Genomic DNA, 18,984 nt, shown 5'->3' on the forward strand with positions numbered 1-18,984 from the left:
TAGGGATATGTATACTGAAAATATTTGAAAAACATTGCAAATGTATTAACAAATCTGAGAAAACCACTACCATAAACTACTTCTAAAATTTAAAAGAACAGAGAAAAAGATTGAACGTATTATGATGGAGCAAAGTATTTCCAGCTATGCTATACAGGATTAAAATGTAAGGATTAAAGCACTGTATCTCATGTTTCAGGAAATAAAATGATTTATTGCCCCAGTCAGGAAGATGTTTCCCATGCATTGCTTTACAAGGAATTGCTTATGAATCATATCACCCTTATTTCATATATACTTCATTTTGCAAAAATCTGATTGTGGACTTTATGGCAAGCTCATCCAAAGGTAGCTGTATTTGCTGAGTAAAATTTGTAGGAAGACAAGCAGAAGGAAAAAAAAAATTACTTTTAACCATGATTTTCCCTTTATTTCCAAAAAGTTATGTTTCTACTTTGTATAATTGTTGTTGTGAGAACAACTTGTTATTTTATATTTCTAATGGATTCACAGTTTAAATGAGTGTTTAACATACATTAAGTAACTGCTCTACTGGTTTTACCAAAATGCAATACTGTATCAGTGATTTTGATCAAGACACTGTTTAAAATACCATTTAAAAGCAAAATATGGAAGGTTAATTTAAAGATCTATAACTTGATTTTTCATTTGGTTTACAATGACAATAAATCCATTTGCTTTGGAATAATTGTTATTGATTTTCATCAGTGTAAGGAGATTCAAGGCTTCTTTTCTTAGAAGATCTGGGTGTTGCTTTGTTTTTTCATTTCAGCTCGTTACAAAAAATAGAAAAGGTTCTCATAGAATGGAAATGATGAGCAATGTGAATTTTCAGGCAATCAAAAAATTTTAATTATCTCATTAAATGTATCACTTACAACACATATATGTTAAAAGAAATATGTTTCTCTGGGGTAGTAGACAAACACAATGTGTTTGAACATGTTAGGCTTGCACTAGAATCTATGCCAGAACTGCAGAAACCTGGAGGAAAAAAAACCCAAAACTTCAACCTTTTTCTCTTGTCAGTATCTTCAGAGACAGAAACCTTTTATTTATATTTTATGTAAAATGAAGAAAAAAGGTGTTACGAGAACTTGATCGATTTTTCTAGGACTGCATCTCAGTTGATAGATAAGGACTGCTATTGAATTCTATAAGATTGATTGATTGTCATTCTGTGCTAGAGTTAATAATGGATTTTCTTAGGCATGTAACAACTAGTGTTTTACAGGGAGAGCAGTCTTCCTAAGACCACAGTTTTAACATTAGTTGGGTTTTCTATGTAATCTTGAGAGCTTGGAAAACAAAGGTTCTTGAAAAGAAACAGATGCTACAATAGTGGCTCTTAAAGCTGCTTCATCCATTTGGTTGCCTCTTCTAAACCACAGATTCTGGAGAAAAACACTTCAAATAGGCAGTTGCCTGATGATTCACAAAGGGTGAAACCCCAGTGCTGATAAAGGCAGTGGGGTACTGATGCAAAGACTAAGATTTATCTTTTTTCTGTCTTGGGGAAATCCAGCTTTGGAGCTGTAGGTGCATTAAGCCCATGCCTCCTAAAGCAATAGTTTTCAATATGTGTTAGTGAGAGATGTGTCCAGCTTTCAAAACTGCATCTTTGCCAGATGTGGGCAGCATCCTTCTCGAAGGGATGAGCTGTTTTCCACCTGAGCCAGGCAGCACAATGGGCAACAGGCCTGGGCTGGAGAGCAAAAGCTATTGCATTATTCCTCTGCTATTTCTTTTCATCGTGGTATTGTTCCTGCAGTGGTTTGCTGACAAGTTACATGTTTTACAGATCAGGTCTGCTTGATGAGGAATCCTTGCTTTAAATCCTGTCTAGGATAAATCGGGTTTGTAAATCAGACCTCATGGTTCCTATTGGAATGCTAACGATCTCAAAGGGAGGGCTTGGGTTTTGAAAACAAATCTAAGCTAATGCCCAGGGTTCCTAAAAGAGTTGTTAATATCATGAAAACTCTTGTTAAAGGCCCCTTTTAAAATGTAAGAACTTGTCAGACCCTGCTTAACCAGGGCTGTTTGGAGCTGCTGAAATGGCACACCAAAGCATCCTTTGCTAGGTCTGGCCACATCTCTTCTGCCTGGCCACATCTTTAATGCTGCATTGCAGCAATTCCAGTGCTGCCAATAGCAATGCAAACCAGAGCATAATGTGGCCCATCATGGTTTGGTGTATTTGCTGCACAGATAACTATGCAAGGCAGTTAGCCCAGCATGCTTGGCCCTACAGACAGCAAGAATGGCTATTCTTGAGTTACTGTAGGAAAGAAAGTGAGCTCCCAGACATTTGCCACCCACACACATTTTGAAAAGGCAAATTTCAAATAAGTCGAAATACATCAACCATATAACTGAGTTTTGAATACTCCACATTTATTTGTGCTAGGTGTGAGCAATGAGTTGTGTTTTACAAAAACACTCTGAACTGAGGAAGCAGTACCAGGAGACAAATTTGGGACTCTGACATCTCTCTTTCCCACCAGTCTAAGGTAGCTTCACTATCACCAGCACATTTCCAGGTGAATTAGTGAGGTTAGTTAGCATTATTCACTTGTGATAACTGGTGGCATTTTAGTTGCTGCATCATCTTGATCCGATGAAAATCAACATAAAAGGTAAAGTGGTTAACACACCAGCAGCTCTGATGATACTCTTCCTGGCACTGAGTGACCATTTTGTGGAGAAAAATGGTCTTGTGTGTTCAACATTAGCAAGTCTTCACCACCTCCTGATGAAGAAGGCAGCTATCAATTTCTGTGCCTCAAAAGGTGATTTGTATTCAGTTATACAAAGATATATATAGCATTTTGTCTAGACCTTTTAGATAGAATCAATCCTGAGGAAAAAGACATTACTTCTGCTAAATTTCAGACCAAAGCAATGTCATAGCCAAACTGCAAACCTCTAGGACAGGGCTTTTTAGTGGAAATGCTGACATAGCCTTAACTATGTATGACTCCATCGAGCACCAACTTAAATTCTAGCTATGATGTGCATTTAATGGCATGGGATCAAACATAGAGTGTAATGAGATATTTTAAGATACTGTGTTTGAAGGGAATCAGTACTTAAATGTTATTTATGAACCATATCATTTAAATGCTTCTGAAATGTGCCATTCAGTCCTTGGGCACATTAAAAAAATTTTTCTAATTGCATTTCTCAGAATGAACAGTAGCATAGTTTTCTTCCACAGCTTTAATGCTGAGGCACTTCCAAGAAGAGGGTTGGTAGTATTTAGTGGAACCCTTACTGGAATATCTCTGGAAAATAAAGGTTTTCATTTTTCATTGTGGTGCTCTCTAGTTCTTCGTTTCAGCCTTTTGAGGAATATTCTGACTTTGTTTGGAGTATATCTTTGAAAATAGTTTCTCTCCAGTAAACACTGACTCTGCAAGAAGACAGCAGTTATGAGAATTTGTTGTGCTGTTCTAGACAAATCAGCTCTTTCTTGTATGATATCTTCCATATAATTAAAGTAAAATTGGCAACATAAAAGTTTTTCTCTCACACATCCTAATATGCTGCTTTTTTTTTGTTTTCTTTTTTTTATGCTGAGGAAGCATTTACTACAAAAGGGAAGCTGACATTGATTAGTTGTTCAGGTTGACAGTAGAATTTGCTTTAATGCAGATGGTGACTAGAACTCTCATTGCTTTTGCTGTAAATGGGAATGTAGTGTTGAAAGCAGTTAGTTTTGCTTATTCCTCAGTTGCAGCCTGGAACTTTAAACCATCTACTTTATCCTAGAATTAAACCTGTTCCTTCAGTTGTTATTTGCTGAATGAAAATGCTAAATGAAATATTTTTGGTGCTGGTTAGGAAGTTGTAGAGCTAGTCCTAGTACGTTTTTGCCATAGGTTGAATCTGTTTTTAATTAATTAGCAGTAGTCTGTGTGAAGGTCTCAAAGCACTTTGATAAGTTAAAAATGGAAACAGTCTTTGGAGAGGTACCAGTCTGACTAAGCCAAAGGAACTCTGTCACTGGTTTCTGTTAAGCCAGAACTCCACTCCTGCTGCAAGCCTGTCCAGCCAGGAACAGAACTACACTACTTTGTTTTCAGAAGTTCAAATAGCAGAGTCACAGTGTTGGTGCTGTCCAATTTTTGAGAAATGTACTTTGAAAAAGACTGTGGAGCATATATTGTTTCTGGAAGTTTGCAAATCACACTGTTTAGAAAGCTTCCTTTATACAGGTACACCTTTTCAGGAGATATGGAAATTATATGATTTTAATCCTTTAAAGAACGGTCACAACTTGATGATATATCTTAAATGGCTAATAACCAGAATTCCAATTAGTTCAGCAGTTAATGAAAATTTAAAATTCTATCTTAAACCTGTGGTAAGATCTGAATTATTCAAGTTCTTCATTCCACATGATTCTTAGAGGTGGATTTTTTGGTGGTTTTTTTGTTTTTTTTTTTTTTTTCCTTTTAGTAAAATAACATAGAAAAGTACTGTAGTGCTCTTGGCACTACAGAAAAAAACAGTAGTCTGAAAAAGACACTTCAGGTTATTTAATAATGTTGCAGCAACCTCCTGTTTGTTTGGCAGAAAACAGAACATATTAAGACACATATCTAAAGAGCAGAGTTCAATAATGGAAAAAACTACATGTATGCATTGAATGCATTGAATAAGCTGCACTTTTGAAACTTTTGAAATTTGCTAAAAGCATTTTACAACTACAGACATTTTCACTGACTCTCTGTTTTTCATTTGGAGGAGGTATCATCTGTCACCATCTAATCATATCTTTTTTTAGCTATTAAAAAGGCATGTAATTTTAATTTCTGTGGCTCATTAGTGTGCAAATGCCATTTGGCTTGTTTAGCCTAAACTCCTGGTCTAAATTCAAATCCCCCTGCTTTTCAGGAGACTGTGACCACCTTTTAGAAACACAGCCTGTCATCATAATCTGAAAATCAAGATCTAAAAATAAGTAACAAAAAATATTGTTTAAAGGAACTCCACGGGAAGCAGAAATGTGTATACATATTTTTCAGTTCAATAGAGTGAACAACATACTGAAATATGGTAAAATAAAATACAGTCATCTACTGAAAAAGTTGAAATCAGAATTTCATGATCTAACTGAACCTTAGGGACAAAGAATCCCAAACAACTAGGGAATTAGAATGCATTTAGCCATTACAAATCTTTGGAGAATACATAGTATTTGCATAGTCCCCATTTTTTTATTAATGAACACATTTATTTAGATATCTGCATTCCTTGAATACAGAAATTATAAAGGAAAAGAGAAACAGCAAGAGAAAACTTGAGGGTGGTCTAGATGTCTGTCTTCTTTATGTAACCTTTTGCATTTTGTGTTTAAGGACTGACATTCCAAATGATTTTCTTTGGCTTTATGCCTGGAGTGAATACTGAGGCAGCAAATTAGGAATGCTTAAGAAGTCCCACAAAGAAAGATGTTTGCTGTGAAAGTGCAACGCATGTGACACTTGCACTGGCAGCTTGTTAGCTTGCTCCAATGATAAAGGATGGCACGGGTCTGGTGGTGCAAGGGGAGTGGGTGAAGAATGAAAGTGCCACGTGCTGGGCTGTGCAAGGTGTCTCCTGTGGCCAGCTCTGCCCCTGTGACTGTGCTGACACTGCCTTCTGTTTGTGTTCCAGGGGCTAACTTTGTCACTCGGAAGATTAGCCGGTCGGTAGCGAAGATTCACCTCGGGCAGATGGATTGCTTCAGCCTGGGCAACCTGGATGCTAAGAGGGACTGGGGCCATGCCAGAGACTATGTTGAGGTGAGCTCTGGGATTTTTTATGAATCATCTCTGTGGAGGGGATAATGCTTATTGCTGTAACTTCAGGTTATGGTCCACAGAGGGCTATCTCAAGATTTTTATTTTTTTTTTGTCTATTGAGGTCTGTTAACTTTGTCTTGCTCTTGACTTCAGATTAGGGAATTTAGTAACACAGCAGTCTACCCCAGGCATGACCTGAACAGAAAAATAAATCTTTGGGTTTACATTCCTTGCCTGAATTCCTGGGGAAGGGGTCTGACCACAATGTGGATCTATTTTAAAGTATTTCTTCTATTCTTTTGACAAATTTTATGACCAATATTAAGATTTCAGCAGTATGACCTGAAGTGAAAGATCCTGTTGGAGATTGGAGATCTTTTTTTAATAAGGCAAAAATTAGGTCCATATTAATGATCAAAGGCCTCTTTGGTTATACATTCTGAAGAAGCACCACACCATAGTTGTGATGGCAGGTATTGGAACACATAAGCCTCCATTTAGTGTTTGAAATGTTTGTGTAGTCAGGATTTGTTTCTAATTTTATTCTACCCATCTGCTTAAGCAGACAAACAAACAATACCCCTGTATTGTATTACAAGGAGACATGAATGACCATGTAGGAAATATTGTCTTTTCCCCAGGAGATTTTTGTCCCCATTTTGGTGCTTAAAGATTTCCTGTGGTCATTGGACTATTTCTGTCTTTTAATAATTCCTTGCTGGGAAACCGGATTTGACTTCACCATTCATTGATGTAGTTTAAAAAGATGACGACTGTTTGTTTTGGTTTTCTATATTACAAAGTAAGAAGTATCCCAGCAGGCTAAAGTCTGATTTTTATCATAAATTGAGACTTTAAAGGTAGAGTAAAAGCTGAGCTCTCAAATCTTCTTTTCGATTAAAAAGAACAGTAAAACAAAATTGCAATACCTCTATAAACTGAGGTCCTGGATGACATTAAGAAAGGTAAACAGCTGTATTGCCTTGGTATCAAAAGGGTTACATCAAGCAAGTGAAGAAGGTGTTTTTTGGCAGCCAGCTATAAAAGAATTTGTCTTTGGTTCTGTGCTGCATTTGCATGTGAGATGCTAAGGGCACCATGAGTGTAATGACTGCACTTCCATGACTATGGTTTTATGTTTGTGCCTACAAAATTGGTTGAAGCAGTTAGACCAGTAAACCCTCCCAGTCATCTTTTTAATGCATGAAACTACGGTCATGAGTGATCATAAAATCGGTTACCAAGTCCCATCTGAAAGGAAGTAAAAGATAAGTCAAATAAAATGATCAGTTGCATGAACAGAGTGAATATTATTTGTTAACAAGCACTGGATATTTAATAAAGTCTTCGGCTATCTCATTCCAAATTGCACTAGGTCATAAATCATGGGGTTAATCCTGAAGTCTTCTTCCCTAAGGGGAATCCAGAATGACACTCTTGTGCCTTCTGGGTTAGTCCCTTGTCCTGTGTTCACAGAATCACAGGATGGGTCAGGTCGGAAGTGGCTCGTCTGGTCCAACCTTCCTGCTCAGGCAGGATCATCCTAGAGATCATTGAACAGAACTGTGTCCAGACAGTTGTTGCATATCTCCAGCAAGGGCAGCTCCACAATCTCTCTGGGCAATCTGTTGCAGTGCTCAGTCACCTGCACAGTAGGGAAGCTCTTCCTCATATTCGTGGAACTTCGTGTGTATCAGCTGCTTCTCTTTGCCTCTTGTCCTGTTGCCTGGCAGCACCATGATCCTGGATCCATCCTCTTGACACTGACAGAAATTGATGGCACATGTCCCCTCAGTCATCTCTTCTTGAGGTGAACAGGCCCAGCTCACTCAGCCTGTCAGGGCTATCATTCAAACCTTAAAAACCAAAAAGGAAATGAGAACAAGTCTATGGAGAAGGATGACTGGCTTTCAAGGCTTCCAGAAGGAATGTAGTTGTCTGAGGTCTATGGCACAAACACATGTTTTTTGTGCAAGTAGCATTCCAGGCCTTTCAGCTACACATCTTGGGCCTGTCCCAAAATCTTCTGGAAAGAATTCCTCGCTGAAGTATAGTTCATCTTGAGTATTTCTCATCCCACAGAGGTACCCCTTCAGATAATGGGAGAGTTATTATCAATTCTCTAATTCCCTGAGTATTGTGGAAATGTGGTTACAGGCAGCCTTCTAAAGGCTAAAAAATAGGGTAACTTTAAACTGGAAATAAACAATTATTTGAGGCTTTAATGGACTGGAAAGTAGGGCTTAGAGATTTAACATTGTTCAAATAAATACATAATATGTTAGAAAGCATGATCATATTTACAAGCATTTTGGGAGCTTCCTTAAGCATATGGCTGAACACATAGGGATATATCTTATCCTCTCCATATGTAGCTTTAAATCCCATTGATATTAATACAAGTAACACATGTGCATATAGACTAGACTGTGTACTGTGTTTTCTTTCTCCTTATTTCCTTATTAGGGATAATAATAAAACCATAAATACATTCCTTTTTGTTGTTTTATGAAATATTATGGGTCAATTCCTGATCTCATGAAAGTTGATGAGCAAGCTCCCATTGACTTCATGGAGAGACAGTATCCTGTGTGTGTTGGACATGAGAATGTCTGGTGATTACAAAGCACAGGCAGAATTCATGACTCTGGAGCTTTCATTATACGAGTTCGTTTGACTGCCACTGTGATTTTGGGCAAACTCCTTTGCATAGAGTAAAGTATGGAAGTGTGTGCCTGCACTGAAGCATGTAGGTGCCCACTGAGGGATGGGTTGAGGGTAACTTTAGTAGCAGATGATTCTGAAATTTGGGGTTTAAATGTGGGTTCATGGAAAATGTGTTTGATTAGGATTTTGACCTGGCACTTGAACTGCCACCTGCAGCAAAAGGGTGCAGCAGCATTGTGCTGGTGAATGAAAACGGAAGTCCAGCTCTAGAAAGAAAGGATTCCATTCAGTGTTTGAGGAGAACAGAATAGAAATAAGTAGGCATTGAAAATTTTTGGTGTGGGATTATAAATGTTAACCTAAAATTAGTAACTCTTAACATATTGGCAGGAATTGTTGCTGCCTCCTGCTCTCTTTATCCACTATTTACTCTGCTGTGATCACAAATCTCATGAGATTGTATTAGAGATGATGATCAATGCCACTTGTTGAAAGATGGAAAGCAATATTGACATATGAATCTTCTGTGTGCTGTTTTGCTTTGTGAGGATAACATACCCTTTATTTCTTGCAGACCATCTGCTAGGTATTTTCAATTATTAGCAGCAAACCTTAAGAGTGCTGAGTTCAGGGGAAGAATCACCCTGCTGGCCACACTATTTCTGGTACAGGTCAGGATGCCATTAGCCTTTTTAGCCCCTATACACACATTAAACAGCTTTTTCTGCCTTTCCTTCAGTTTCCTCTTTATCACCTGCTGATGCTCAGGTTGTCTTCTGCAACTGCACTGCCCATACCTCAGTGTTGTGCAAACAGCAGAAATACTGCACTGATGAAAGCTGTGGAAAAGCCCTTCAATCTTGATCTTACAAAACTAAAAGAATGAGTCAAAGGTAACAGTTTTAATAGTCTTTAGGTATTCATAGAGATCAGAAATATTTTCCCTTGCCTTCAATAGAAATCCAGCAGTACGTCAAGCAATAATTACAGAGGACTCATAATTGGGTCATAATTGGCTTTAATTCAATTAATTATATGTCTAGTCAAAAGTGTAAAATTAGGTATGTGCCTACATTTGTGGTGAAATCAGGGTGCATTTGATATTTAGAATGTATGGGAATTGGCTTCCATTCATTTATATTTAAATAATGTAAAAGAAAACAATCGAAGCAAAAGAGAACTGTTTATAAATAAGCAATATAGTAAGTTATTGTACAGGCCAACCAAGCATATTAAGAAACTATGAAATTGCTTAAAGAGAGAATTTCCATCCTACTTTCTTTTTAATTGGTAGTAGTGCTGATTCATATGTTAATCTGTGATTAAATGCACAAGAAAATACACAGTCATTTTTATGGTCTTAGACTATTTTGCACATGTTGAAATGTAGATAGTAAAATTTAATGTTTGTTTAAATCTCTAGTTAGCATCACTTGGTCTCTTATTCATGATGTGTCTACTTACCATTCTAATAGGCAGAAACTGACCTTGGAAACAACTGCTTCCACTGCTGTTGTGGGAAATCCCTTCTTGTATGTTTGTGTGTATGTTTAAATACAAAAACTCTTGCCAGACAGAATTATTTAGAATTTTACTTCACCCTTGTGCTTCAGAAAATAAGTCAGCCAGCAAGAGTATTGGCCAAGGCATTTCTACTTTTGTTATTTTCTTGTAACCTTAAGGATGTGTTGTCTTTTGAGACGCATTTTACCTTAGTCTGCTAAGACTTGAAGTTTTTTCTGAGTAATCCTTTCACCATCCCAGCTGAATTCTTGCTTGTGAGAGTCTTGCTTTGTTAAGGACTGTTTGTTGTAATAGAAAAGTCAGTTGTATCTGTCTGTGTAACTATCAATACCTCATAGAGTTATGAGATTGGCTCATGAACTTAAGGTATGTTTCTAAATACCCTTTTGGTATGGGCTGAAGTGAAAAATGCTTTTCCTTTCTTACTGCTTAGTTTTTATGTTTAAAGTCAGTATCTTTTAATAAGAGGGATGAAATAATTTTAAACCCTCAATGATGGGCTTGTTTCAGTATGAGTGCATAGCCATCCAGGTAAAGTGTATTTTGTATATTTCCAAACACACAGAACTTTTTCTTTCCATCATCTTGTCTGAGGTGGCATAACTAATGGCTCTATTAAGCCAAACTCATCTTCAAATTAAATCAAATCTGCTCCAGTTGAGGTGATTATGCATTAAACTGCTTCCTTCTAGGTGAAGTAATTGTGGGAGCATCAGGACTTCTAAGAACTTTTAAGAGAAAAGTTCAATAGACTGTGCTCCTTTGGAACAGCTACTGAACATTCATAAAACTCTTGACAGGTACTTGCTGAAGCAGTACCTTTTCTAGAAGCATGTGTATCAAAGACAATGAGCATTCCAGCCTTGATTCTTTCTAACAGTTTAAATATGTTTAATGTAGAACTAAATCTCATGCTGAAATGTTTTTGAGAAAGCAACATCTTCCCACAGGAAGTATGTTCTTGCCAAGGACAGAATATTTTTTGATTTCCTCATGTAAATATTTAGGACTTGTGGAGATAGGTGTCCAGGATCAAGGAAGTGACATTTGACCACAGTAATACTCTCAATCATCTACCCAAATAGTGACCCAGTTCTCAGGATACAATACAGCCAGCATGAATGTCACAGCACAGTCTCAGCTGGTTTCATATCAAAGATGTGAAGTTCTCCCAGAGCTGACCCACTGGCACTGCAATTCAGGCACTTCTTCATGACACAAAAGAGTGCTGGAGGAGCAGATCCCAGAAGTGTTGATTCAGAATCCCTCTGATTGAGTGTATAGGGAAAAGACATAGATAAGTGGATTTCCAAGTCATGGCATCATTATTTTAGTAAATTATTTGTTCATGTTGCACATCAGCTGAAATATTCCAACCCTGCAAAAGAGCTTGTCTTGATATGAAGAGGTAGATGGTGTCACTGGCCACCAAACCATGTCTCTTATATAGGATCAAAATACAATTCTATGACACACACAGATGTAACTCTTCTCTCTTCATTGCTGTCCAGGTTTCCTCAGCTCTACATTGCACCTGTGGCCCCACTTCTGGCTTCAGAAACCACTCTTATTTCTCTGGTTTTAGTTACAAACTTCAGAGTGGGACTGAAGACCAAACATTTTCCCCAAGGCTATATCTGTGCAGTGCCAAAATGAACTGCCACAAATTATAAGCATATAGTGAAGCTCTCCTCAGTGTACATGTCTTCTCCATTCTCCCATACAAGCAGACAAAAAGTTAAAATTTAAATAATTATGCTTTCTTTTCATTAGAGCATGATTTGGTGCCAGAAAAATGTAGGTCTAATTCTCAAACATCTTCTTTCAGATTTTGAAAATATGGGCAAAGCTTCCCTTATGAAGAGAGAACGTGTTTTAGAATAACTGTGACAGTGAAAGTTTTCTTTTTTTAGTGCTAAATAGGTCATTACATTTTGGTAAATAGGACTGCATGCTAAAAGACTGTATAATGCATTTCTTTCAGTGCATGTAATTTAGATTAGACTTCTGGACTATTAGAAATAGCTGCAATTCTCAGCAGAGCAACACACTATCATCTTAATTTTACTCCTGTGGATGATGTCTACAATAAAGGAAAACAAACCCAAACCAAGTCCTTTGTGGTTTCTGAAATGCTGAAGTCTGCAAATAATATGATTCTAAATACCTACAGCATAAATGAGAAAATCTGAACACCCTTTATTCATGTGTGCATGCACACACGTTCAGACTGTATAAATGTGTGCATGTGAATGTATTTCTGTGCATGGATAATTTTTGTCGAAATTACTTTCAATTTCATGTAGTTTGAGAGGTTCATTGATGTGCTGTTCTTTAAGTTGGAGATGATAGGTAATAAGAGATCATACAAGAAAGTAAGTAGTTTGTTGCTATAGACATGAATGGTCTCCATAGTTAAAACATAAAAATGAGGCAAGAAAAAGTTCTTAATTACAATATGTAGGTGTTCTGTCTAGTACACATCATACAACACAGATTTCCAGCAATGGTGGACTGTAAATCCAACTGTAAATGTTGTTGTTGTTGTTAGACCTTTCAGAAAACTATCCTGATCTATTTCAGAACTGTAGCATCATTTTTCCCTTTTTATGTTCTTGCAGATGTATTTTCTGTGAGGGAAACACATATGTAAATAAATTTTTTTCTTATTTACAGAGATTTTCCTTTAACTTTCTTTTTCAGCACTTTCATGTTTGACCTATCAGTGTTTTTAGGCTTTACAAAGCCAGAAAAAAATGCTTTCCTCAGCAAAACCATCTGGTTTAGTTTCCTGTGCCTCAACAATGATATGTGTATTATTATCAAGGCCACCCCGGTGGTTTTCTAAGTTGTCTTGTTACAGTGGTGGTCTTACAATTAAATTGGAGTGATGGAAATGTTAGACTAAGGCTTCTTTCAAGGATAAGGTTTCCAAATTGATAAATTATGTATTGTTGTCATATTTCTGACACTGACCTCTTTTGCCATTGTGGCTTGAATGAAGTATCTCTTCCATCAAATAACACAATTACAAGAGACCTCCTGACAAACTCTGCTTTTGCAGCCTGTTCTTCTTGAGAATACCAAATTAAGTCACTTTGCATAAATAACTGTAAGTATGTGCTGTGTTCCTATGATTTTAGTTTTCTGCTCTGATGTTAATGTGTGAAAATCCAGGCAAAATTATGACAGGGTCCATATTTAGGAGCTATCTTTCACTTGTTTTAAGGCCTGTAGAAAGCACATGGATGCCAGCAGAGAGACAGCATAATGCAGATAATGCACCACCACTGCAGTCCCCAGTGCATGCTGCAGGACCACATCTACTCATTAGCTGGTGCCAATATAGCACCAGGGTGAAAACAAGCTAGACCTTTTATTTAAAAAAATAAAGGTCTGTTCCACCTTCCAGTCAGACTTGTGGTGATTTTAACCTGGGATAACTCCAGAAGAGACTGTGGGAAAGAGGTGGATCTCATGAGGGAGATGGGATTGCCTGGACCTAGGAGTGAATGGAGCAGCCAGCCTGCTCAGGGCTGCAGCTGTGCCTGGAGGGAAACCACTGCCCCATCACGGGATGGAGCACACTCACCATGCAGTGAATCCTCACAAAATTTAACAGCAAAGCTCTCACAAGTCACTTTCAGTGCTTGTAAATCAGGATTTTGCCTTCTTTTTTTTTCCATTGTAGTCCACCTAAAGTTTATGAATTGGGCAAGTTTAAGGCAAATATGAAGGAAATGTTCTCATAAACATTCTCTAGGTTTCTGCATGCAAAATTTCAAATACCTACTCTACAACAAGAAAACCCCTAGTTCATGGAAATAATATTGAGGTTTAATGCAAATGCAATGTATTTTTTAATTAGCTAAATCACTTCAATTGACATTTTTCCTTCCTTTCTTTGCTCTTTTTCCCATCATCAGTGGGGGGAGGGGAAAGGAAGAAAAAAGCCAACCATGTGTGCCCAGTTTGAACTCAGAATTTTTTTCAGTCAGTTGGTACTTGGCAACATTTTAAAGAGCGGGAAGCAGCATCTTTTATTGCTAAATGTTAGGCAACATTAATAACAGGTACTGCTACCAGCCCCACCTGTAATAACCCAGATAGTTTCTCTTTATTAACTAATCTATGATTTGCAGATTTATTTGAAGCCTAGAATAGTTTACCACATTCTGAGAAAGCTCTGTAGAATAGTTGGTTTGAATTTTAATAAGGGGAAAAAAATCCCTTAAAACAGATCATTAAAATTTAATGACAACATTTTTTAAAACCTATAATGGTTCAATTTACACTGGAAGTCAAAAATAGTTAATGGTGTTGTTATGTCTGTGTGGTAACATCCTCACTGTACAATAATTGTTTTCTTTTGAAATCAAGCCAGCAAAGCATCATAGGCAGTGCATTCCCAGAACCAAAGTTTTTAGTCCTGCAACTTCAGGTCATTTCACTGAAAGAAGAAATGTTTCAGATAAATTAAAATGTCAGGGCTTACTTTTATTGTACTCTAGCTGTTAATATTCTGTGCATTATTAAGAAGATTGGTTATCAGCAGAGTGACTGTTCTTTCCTGATCTGGGTATGGGAAAAAAAAAGTAACCTTTTTGTGTTTTGTTTTTTTGAATAGGAAACATTCCCTAAACCCACAGGGTGCACTTAATATGCCACTTTTAGTTATAGCAGAAATACTTGAGTTTTAGCTGTAGGTGTTTTTGGACGAAGCCTTGACCTAACCAACCAACACTAATGATCCAAAGATAGAGCAGCTGAACTTTCCAGTTGGCCTTCTTTGGCCCATTTTAAGCTTTCCCTGGAGATGGCGACTTGGATACCAGGTTAAGGACGTGAAGAAGGCTTAGTGCTGTCTTGTGCTTGATTTCTTTCTCTCTTCCTCTCAAAATCCACATGGTTTCTGCAGTGGGAGCACTGTGTGTTTCCTCAGGAGTGACGAGCATTGCATTTGCGAGGCAGGTGAGCGACACCGGTGTTTCCTTGTCCCCCTTTCCTAGCTGGCTTGGCAGCATCACTGGGATGGATTTGCCTCTTCAAAGAGGAGAATAAAGTAAAAGTAGGGCCCTGGCATGGTGGTTCCTTCAAACACTCCCAGTGCTCCCTGCTCTGAAGGATGACAGGAGCAAGTTCTCCTTCCTCGCGCACCCCGCGGATCCGCAGCTCCGCTCCTGGTGCGAGCAGCCTCAGCAGCCATTCCTCTGCTTCCTGTGGAATAAGGACTTGGGGTGCTCCTGAAGTGAGTAGGCCCACATATCTGCTTCCACATTTTCTGTTTGGCAGTGGCATTAAAAGGATCTCTGGTATTGGATTTGAGGAAGAGAATTAGGGGATCCGTAACTATTTGTATGAAATGTTGCCTTCCTCTCTGCAAGGACAACTTACTGGGATTTTTTTTTTATAGAATTGAATGCAGTCCAAGCTCATTTGCTTACTTTTTAGCTTTGCTCCTAATAACAAGCTCTGTACACTTTTTAGTGTATTTTTTAGTGCAAGTTGTGCATTATTATTTCTTGATCTGCAAATGGGATGGATTTTTTTTTTTTTAATGTCAAGCGGTTTTCCTTCTTCCAAGTGCACTTTACAGATTTCTTTAAGGAGCAGTAAATTGCATTAGTAGAGCCTTAACCTCTATCAAGTGAGATGTTACTCTACACAGTAATAGTTTATCAAGACAGCCCTAATGGTCTCATACAAGGCACACATGTTGCTTTTGACATAATGAAAAGTTGGTACAAATCATAGGATCTTGCTGCACTGTACTTAATTTTATAAGAAAAAGTAATGCTTTGTGTTGCTAATGCAGTATATTTCTTATGCAATACAGGCACATTTCCCCCTTCCTATTAATTTATTACACTGCATTTATTTCCAGACCAACATTACTTTTCCATGCCTGATGGGAATTTCCCTCTTCGTCTGAGGTGTTTTAAATTCAACAAGCATAAAGTTTTAAATATATCATATTCATTTTAAAGGGGAAATAATTGACAAGGGAAAAATATTTTGTGTAGCCTTTTCATTTTACTGCCAGCATTATAACTGATATCCAAGGTAGATACATAGTAAAAACTCTGCAGGTTTAAAACTGTTCATCTGCCAAATTACAAGCAGATCTTGGAATATTGGAAAGGTATCAGGAGGCATGAGATAGAATGTTCTTCCCCATGTTCCATGTTTTATTTGATGTTTTATTTCAGCCCATAACACCATGCCCTATCCATGGTATGTCCTGCTGGAATGTGTCTTTCTGAGTTGATAGTACTGGTAGCAGAAGTGATACTGGGTTGCAAGAAGGAGCCTGCCATAGAGCAGTGTTCTGCTGTGTTCTGGGAATGCCAAGCTGCAGCACCAAGGACCTTCCCTTCCAAGGATCTTTTCCAGGTTAACTAGTGTCTCATCTTTTTATTTCACCCTTCATTTTTTCTTCTCTTTTAATAGAGCCATAAATCCCCATAGTTAGAGGAGAAAAAACACAAAAAGAAAGAATTAATTTCAGTTGGTGGGAAGAAAATACAAGAGGGGGATACATAAGGGTATTTCAATTTTTAACAATAATACTTAAAGGAAAACAATAAAATCACTTGTTTCCATTAGAATTTTCAAGATACTGATTTCATTTGCAATGTACACACAGCAGGAATTAATTGGAAGTAGCTACAATAATATTCAGGAAAACCTTGCCAAGTTGTCTGTTCAACAGAATTTGAATTAGAACAAGAAAAGGGCCTAAGAGAGCAGGCTAACCCACAGAAACAGGAAAGATTTATACCTTGAGCAGATTGGATTTGTTATTCGGTGGCTCCTAATACTGTGATGTTTGTTGCTTTATTTAGATGAACAGTTTGGCTCTGGCTGCCTTTGTTCCTGCTGTCCAGAGGCATTGGCACGTTTTGTGTGGTGCACAGTGTGGTTTGAGGGGGAGACCTGCAGAAGGACATCCACCCAAGGCGAGCTGGCAGACAATAGCAGAACATCCTTTCCTTTGGAAGCCACTGTCAGGAAAGCACTGGTCCTGCCTCTCTGCATTTGGCTGAATGCAGATGAGAGGCGTGATTAACACTAATGAGTGACCAGGGATTTATTGTTTACTTAGAGATAAGGCATGAGCTTCCTTCGTTGGCATGTTCTGCCAAATCGTTTGATCCCTGTTCACTAAGTCTTTTATTATTTGTTGTTGCTCGTTTCGATAGTGGTAGTTGTTGCTGTTTTAAGTGATTTCTTTCACCAAAATCTTTTCATCAGTGGTGCTTATTTTATTTAATTTTTATTGTAAATTGTCTGAGCTGTTTGTCATTTGGTCCACAGTACTCTGGAGGTCCTTTACATGCATCACATGTTCTGCATCCAACAGTGCTTTTTCTGTTCAGTTCTTGCCCTCCTCCCCAAAGCTGAAATAAATCAAAGTAGGTTGAGACTCAGTCGCAATAAATCAAGACCTGTCCAAAACTGGAGCCTGCCCAGTCAAAATGTCATAGCTTGGCTTTCACTGAGGATTAATTAAAGGCCTGATATAAAGCCCAGATGTGCTTCAGGAGAGTAACAAACTGCCTGGTGGTGGCTATGCTAAAAACCAAGTCTCCCCATGAATCTGCCCACCCAAGAACATGGAGGAGGATAAGGCTGAGGAAAAGGGAAGAAAGGAGGGGAGGAAAGGAGTAAACTGAATCAAGCATGATTTTATAGCATCTATGTTGGCAGAAAACAAGACAAGCTCTATGCTAGAGCACCTCTGAAAAAAAATACAAAGCCTGTATGTGTAGATCTCCAACAGCCTCAGAGAACATAATTGTTAAAATGTTCGGCATTAATCGGAAGTGGGATAAAACTAACACAGTGAGTGAACTTTTGCACTTTTTATGGTCAAATATATATATATATATACATATATATATATGTGGCCTGCCCAGTGACTGAGCTTGCTCAGTGCCTGTTTTACATTAAATTCCTGAAACTCATCTTTACTAAAATAGTTTAGCTGAAGATTCCTCTGGTTCTGATAGTGACAGATATGGAAATATGCATGTTTCTAAATTCAGTATATTTAAATATAAATATATAAAATACACTTAATGTGCATGCTTCTTGCATTATGGCCTTTGCAAAACTCCAACTTTGGTTCCAGAGGTACAGTGATTCAATTGAACAGTGTGCATGAAATGACCCCTTTTAAAAAAGACAGGCGGTTTAGGAGTGCTGCAGATCAGTTGTGGGGAACCATATAACAATATATGGTTATTCTCACTCTCTTTTGTAGGCATAAAAATGCAATTTGCTGGGTGAAAAAAAATTAAAATAATAGTACCTCATTGTTTATATTGAATGAAATGATTTCCTGAATAAGATTAGTCCAACATTTAATGTCATAATTGGTTTCATTTTCTTTGAATTTGCTGCCTGTAAGTAAGGAGTAGTTAAATTTTCATAGACCTGGGCGGGTGGTTCTGGGATGGCAGGGGAGATCTGCCAAGCAGTGCTGCCCTCTGCTCTTCAGTCTGAGTGAGTCATGGTTTTTGCAGCAGTCAGTTTTGATGCCCTGGATATTCCTGGGTATGGGATGCTTCTGTGCACATGTATGTGACAGATTTGTGTATTCATTTACTTATATGTCTTCTTAGAGGCATGACATCTTTTCTAGTCTCGCCTCTGCCCAGATTAAATGACTGTCACCTTGCAAAAGAGGCACAAAAGCAGGAGATAAGGAGCTGGACAAGAGACATAGATTAATGCCTTATTTCTGCAGAATGTGAGCCAAGAGCATATCAGTTCCTTGTTAAGGCCCCAAGAAGGTCTGATGAAAGCCAGGGCTTGAGGGAAGTTTGGTGTCAGTCCTGCTGCCTCTGTGGCTCGTCCTTTCTGCACGTGGCAGATACGTGTTCGTGCCACCTTGGCAAAGCAGAGCCATGGCAAGCCTTGCCTGGCACAAATGTCAGGTGGCCAGCGAGTAACAGGGTTTGCTCTTCAGCAGTCC

At 38.0% G+C, this 18,984-nt stretch overlaps 1 protein-coding gene across 3 annotated transcripts in view; it reads left to right on the plus strand.

Moving 5' to 3' along the window:
* Nucleotides 1–18,984, plus strand: part of GMDS (GDP-mannose 4,6-dehydratase) — a 398,015-nt gene that overhangs the window by 173,169 nt on the left and 205,862 nt on the right. For all 3 annotated transcript variants that reach the window (XM_056484705.1, XM_056484706.1, XM_056484707.1), the window contains one exon: nt 5,686–5,813. In XM_056484705.1, the coding sequence (XP_056340680.1) occupies nt 5,686–5,813 (128 nt within the window). The remainder of the gene's footprint in view (nt 1–5,685; nt 5,814–18,984) is intronic.

The sequence above is a fragment of the Oenanthe melanoleuca genome, chromosome 2 (assembly GCF_029582105.1).
Source record: "Oenanthe melanoleuca isolate GR-GAL-2019-014 chromosome 2, OMel1.0, whole genome shotgun sequence".
Lineage (NCBI taxonomy): Eukaryota > Metazoa > Chordata > Aves > Passeriformes > Muscicapidae > Oenanthe > Oenanthe melanoleuca.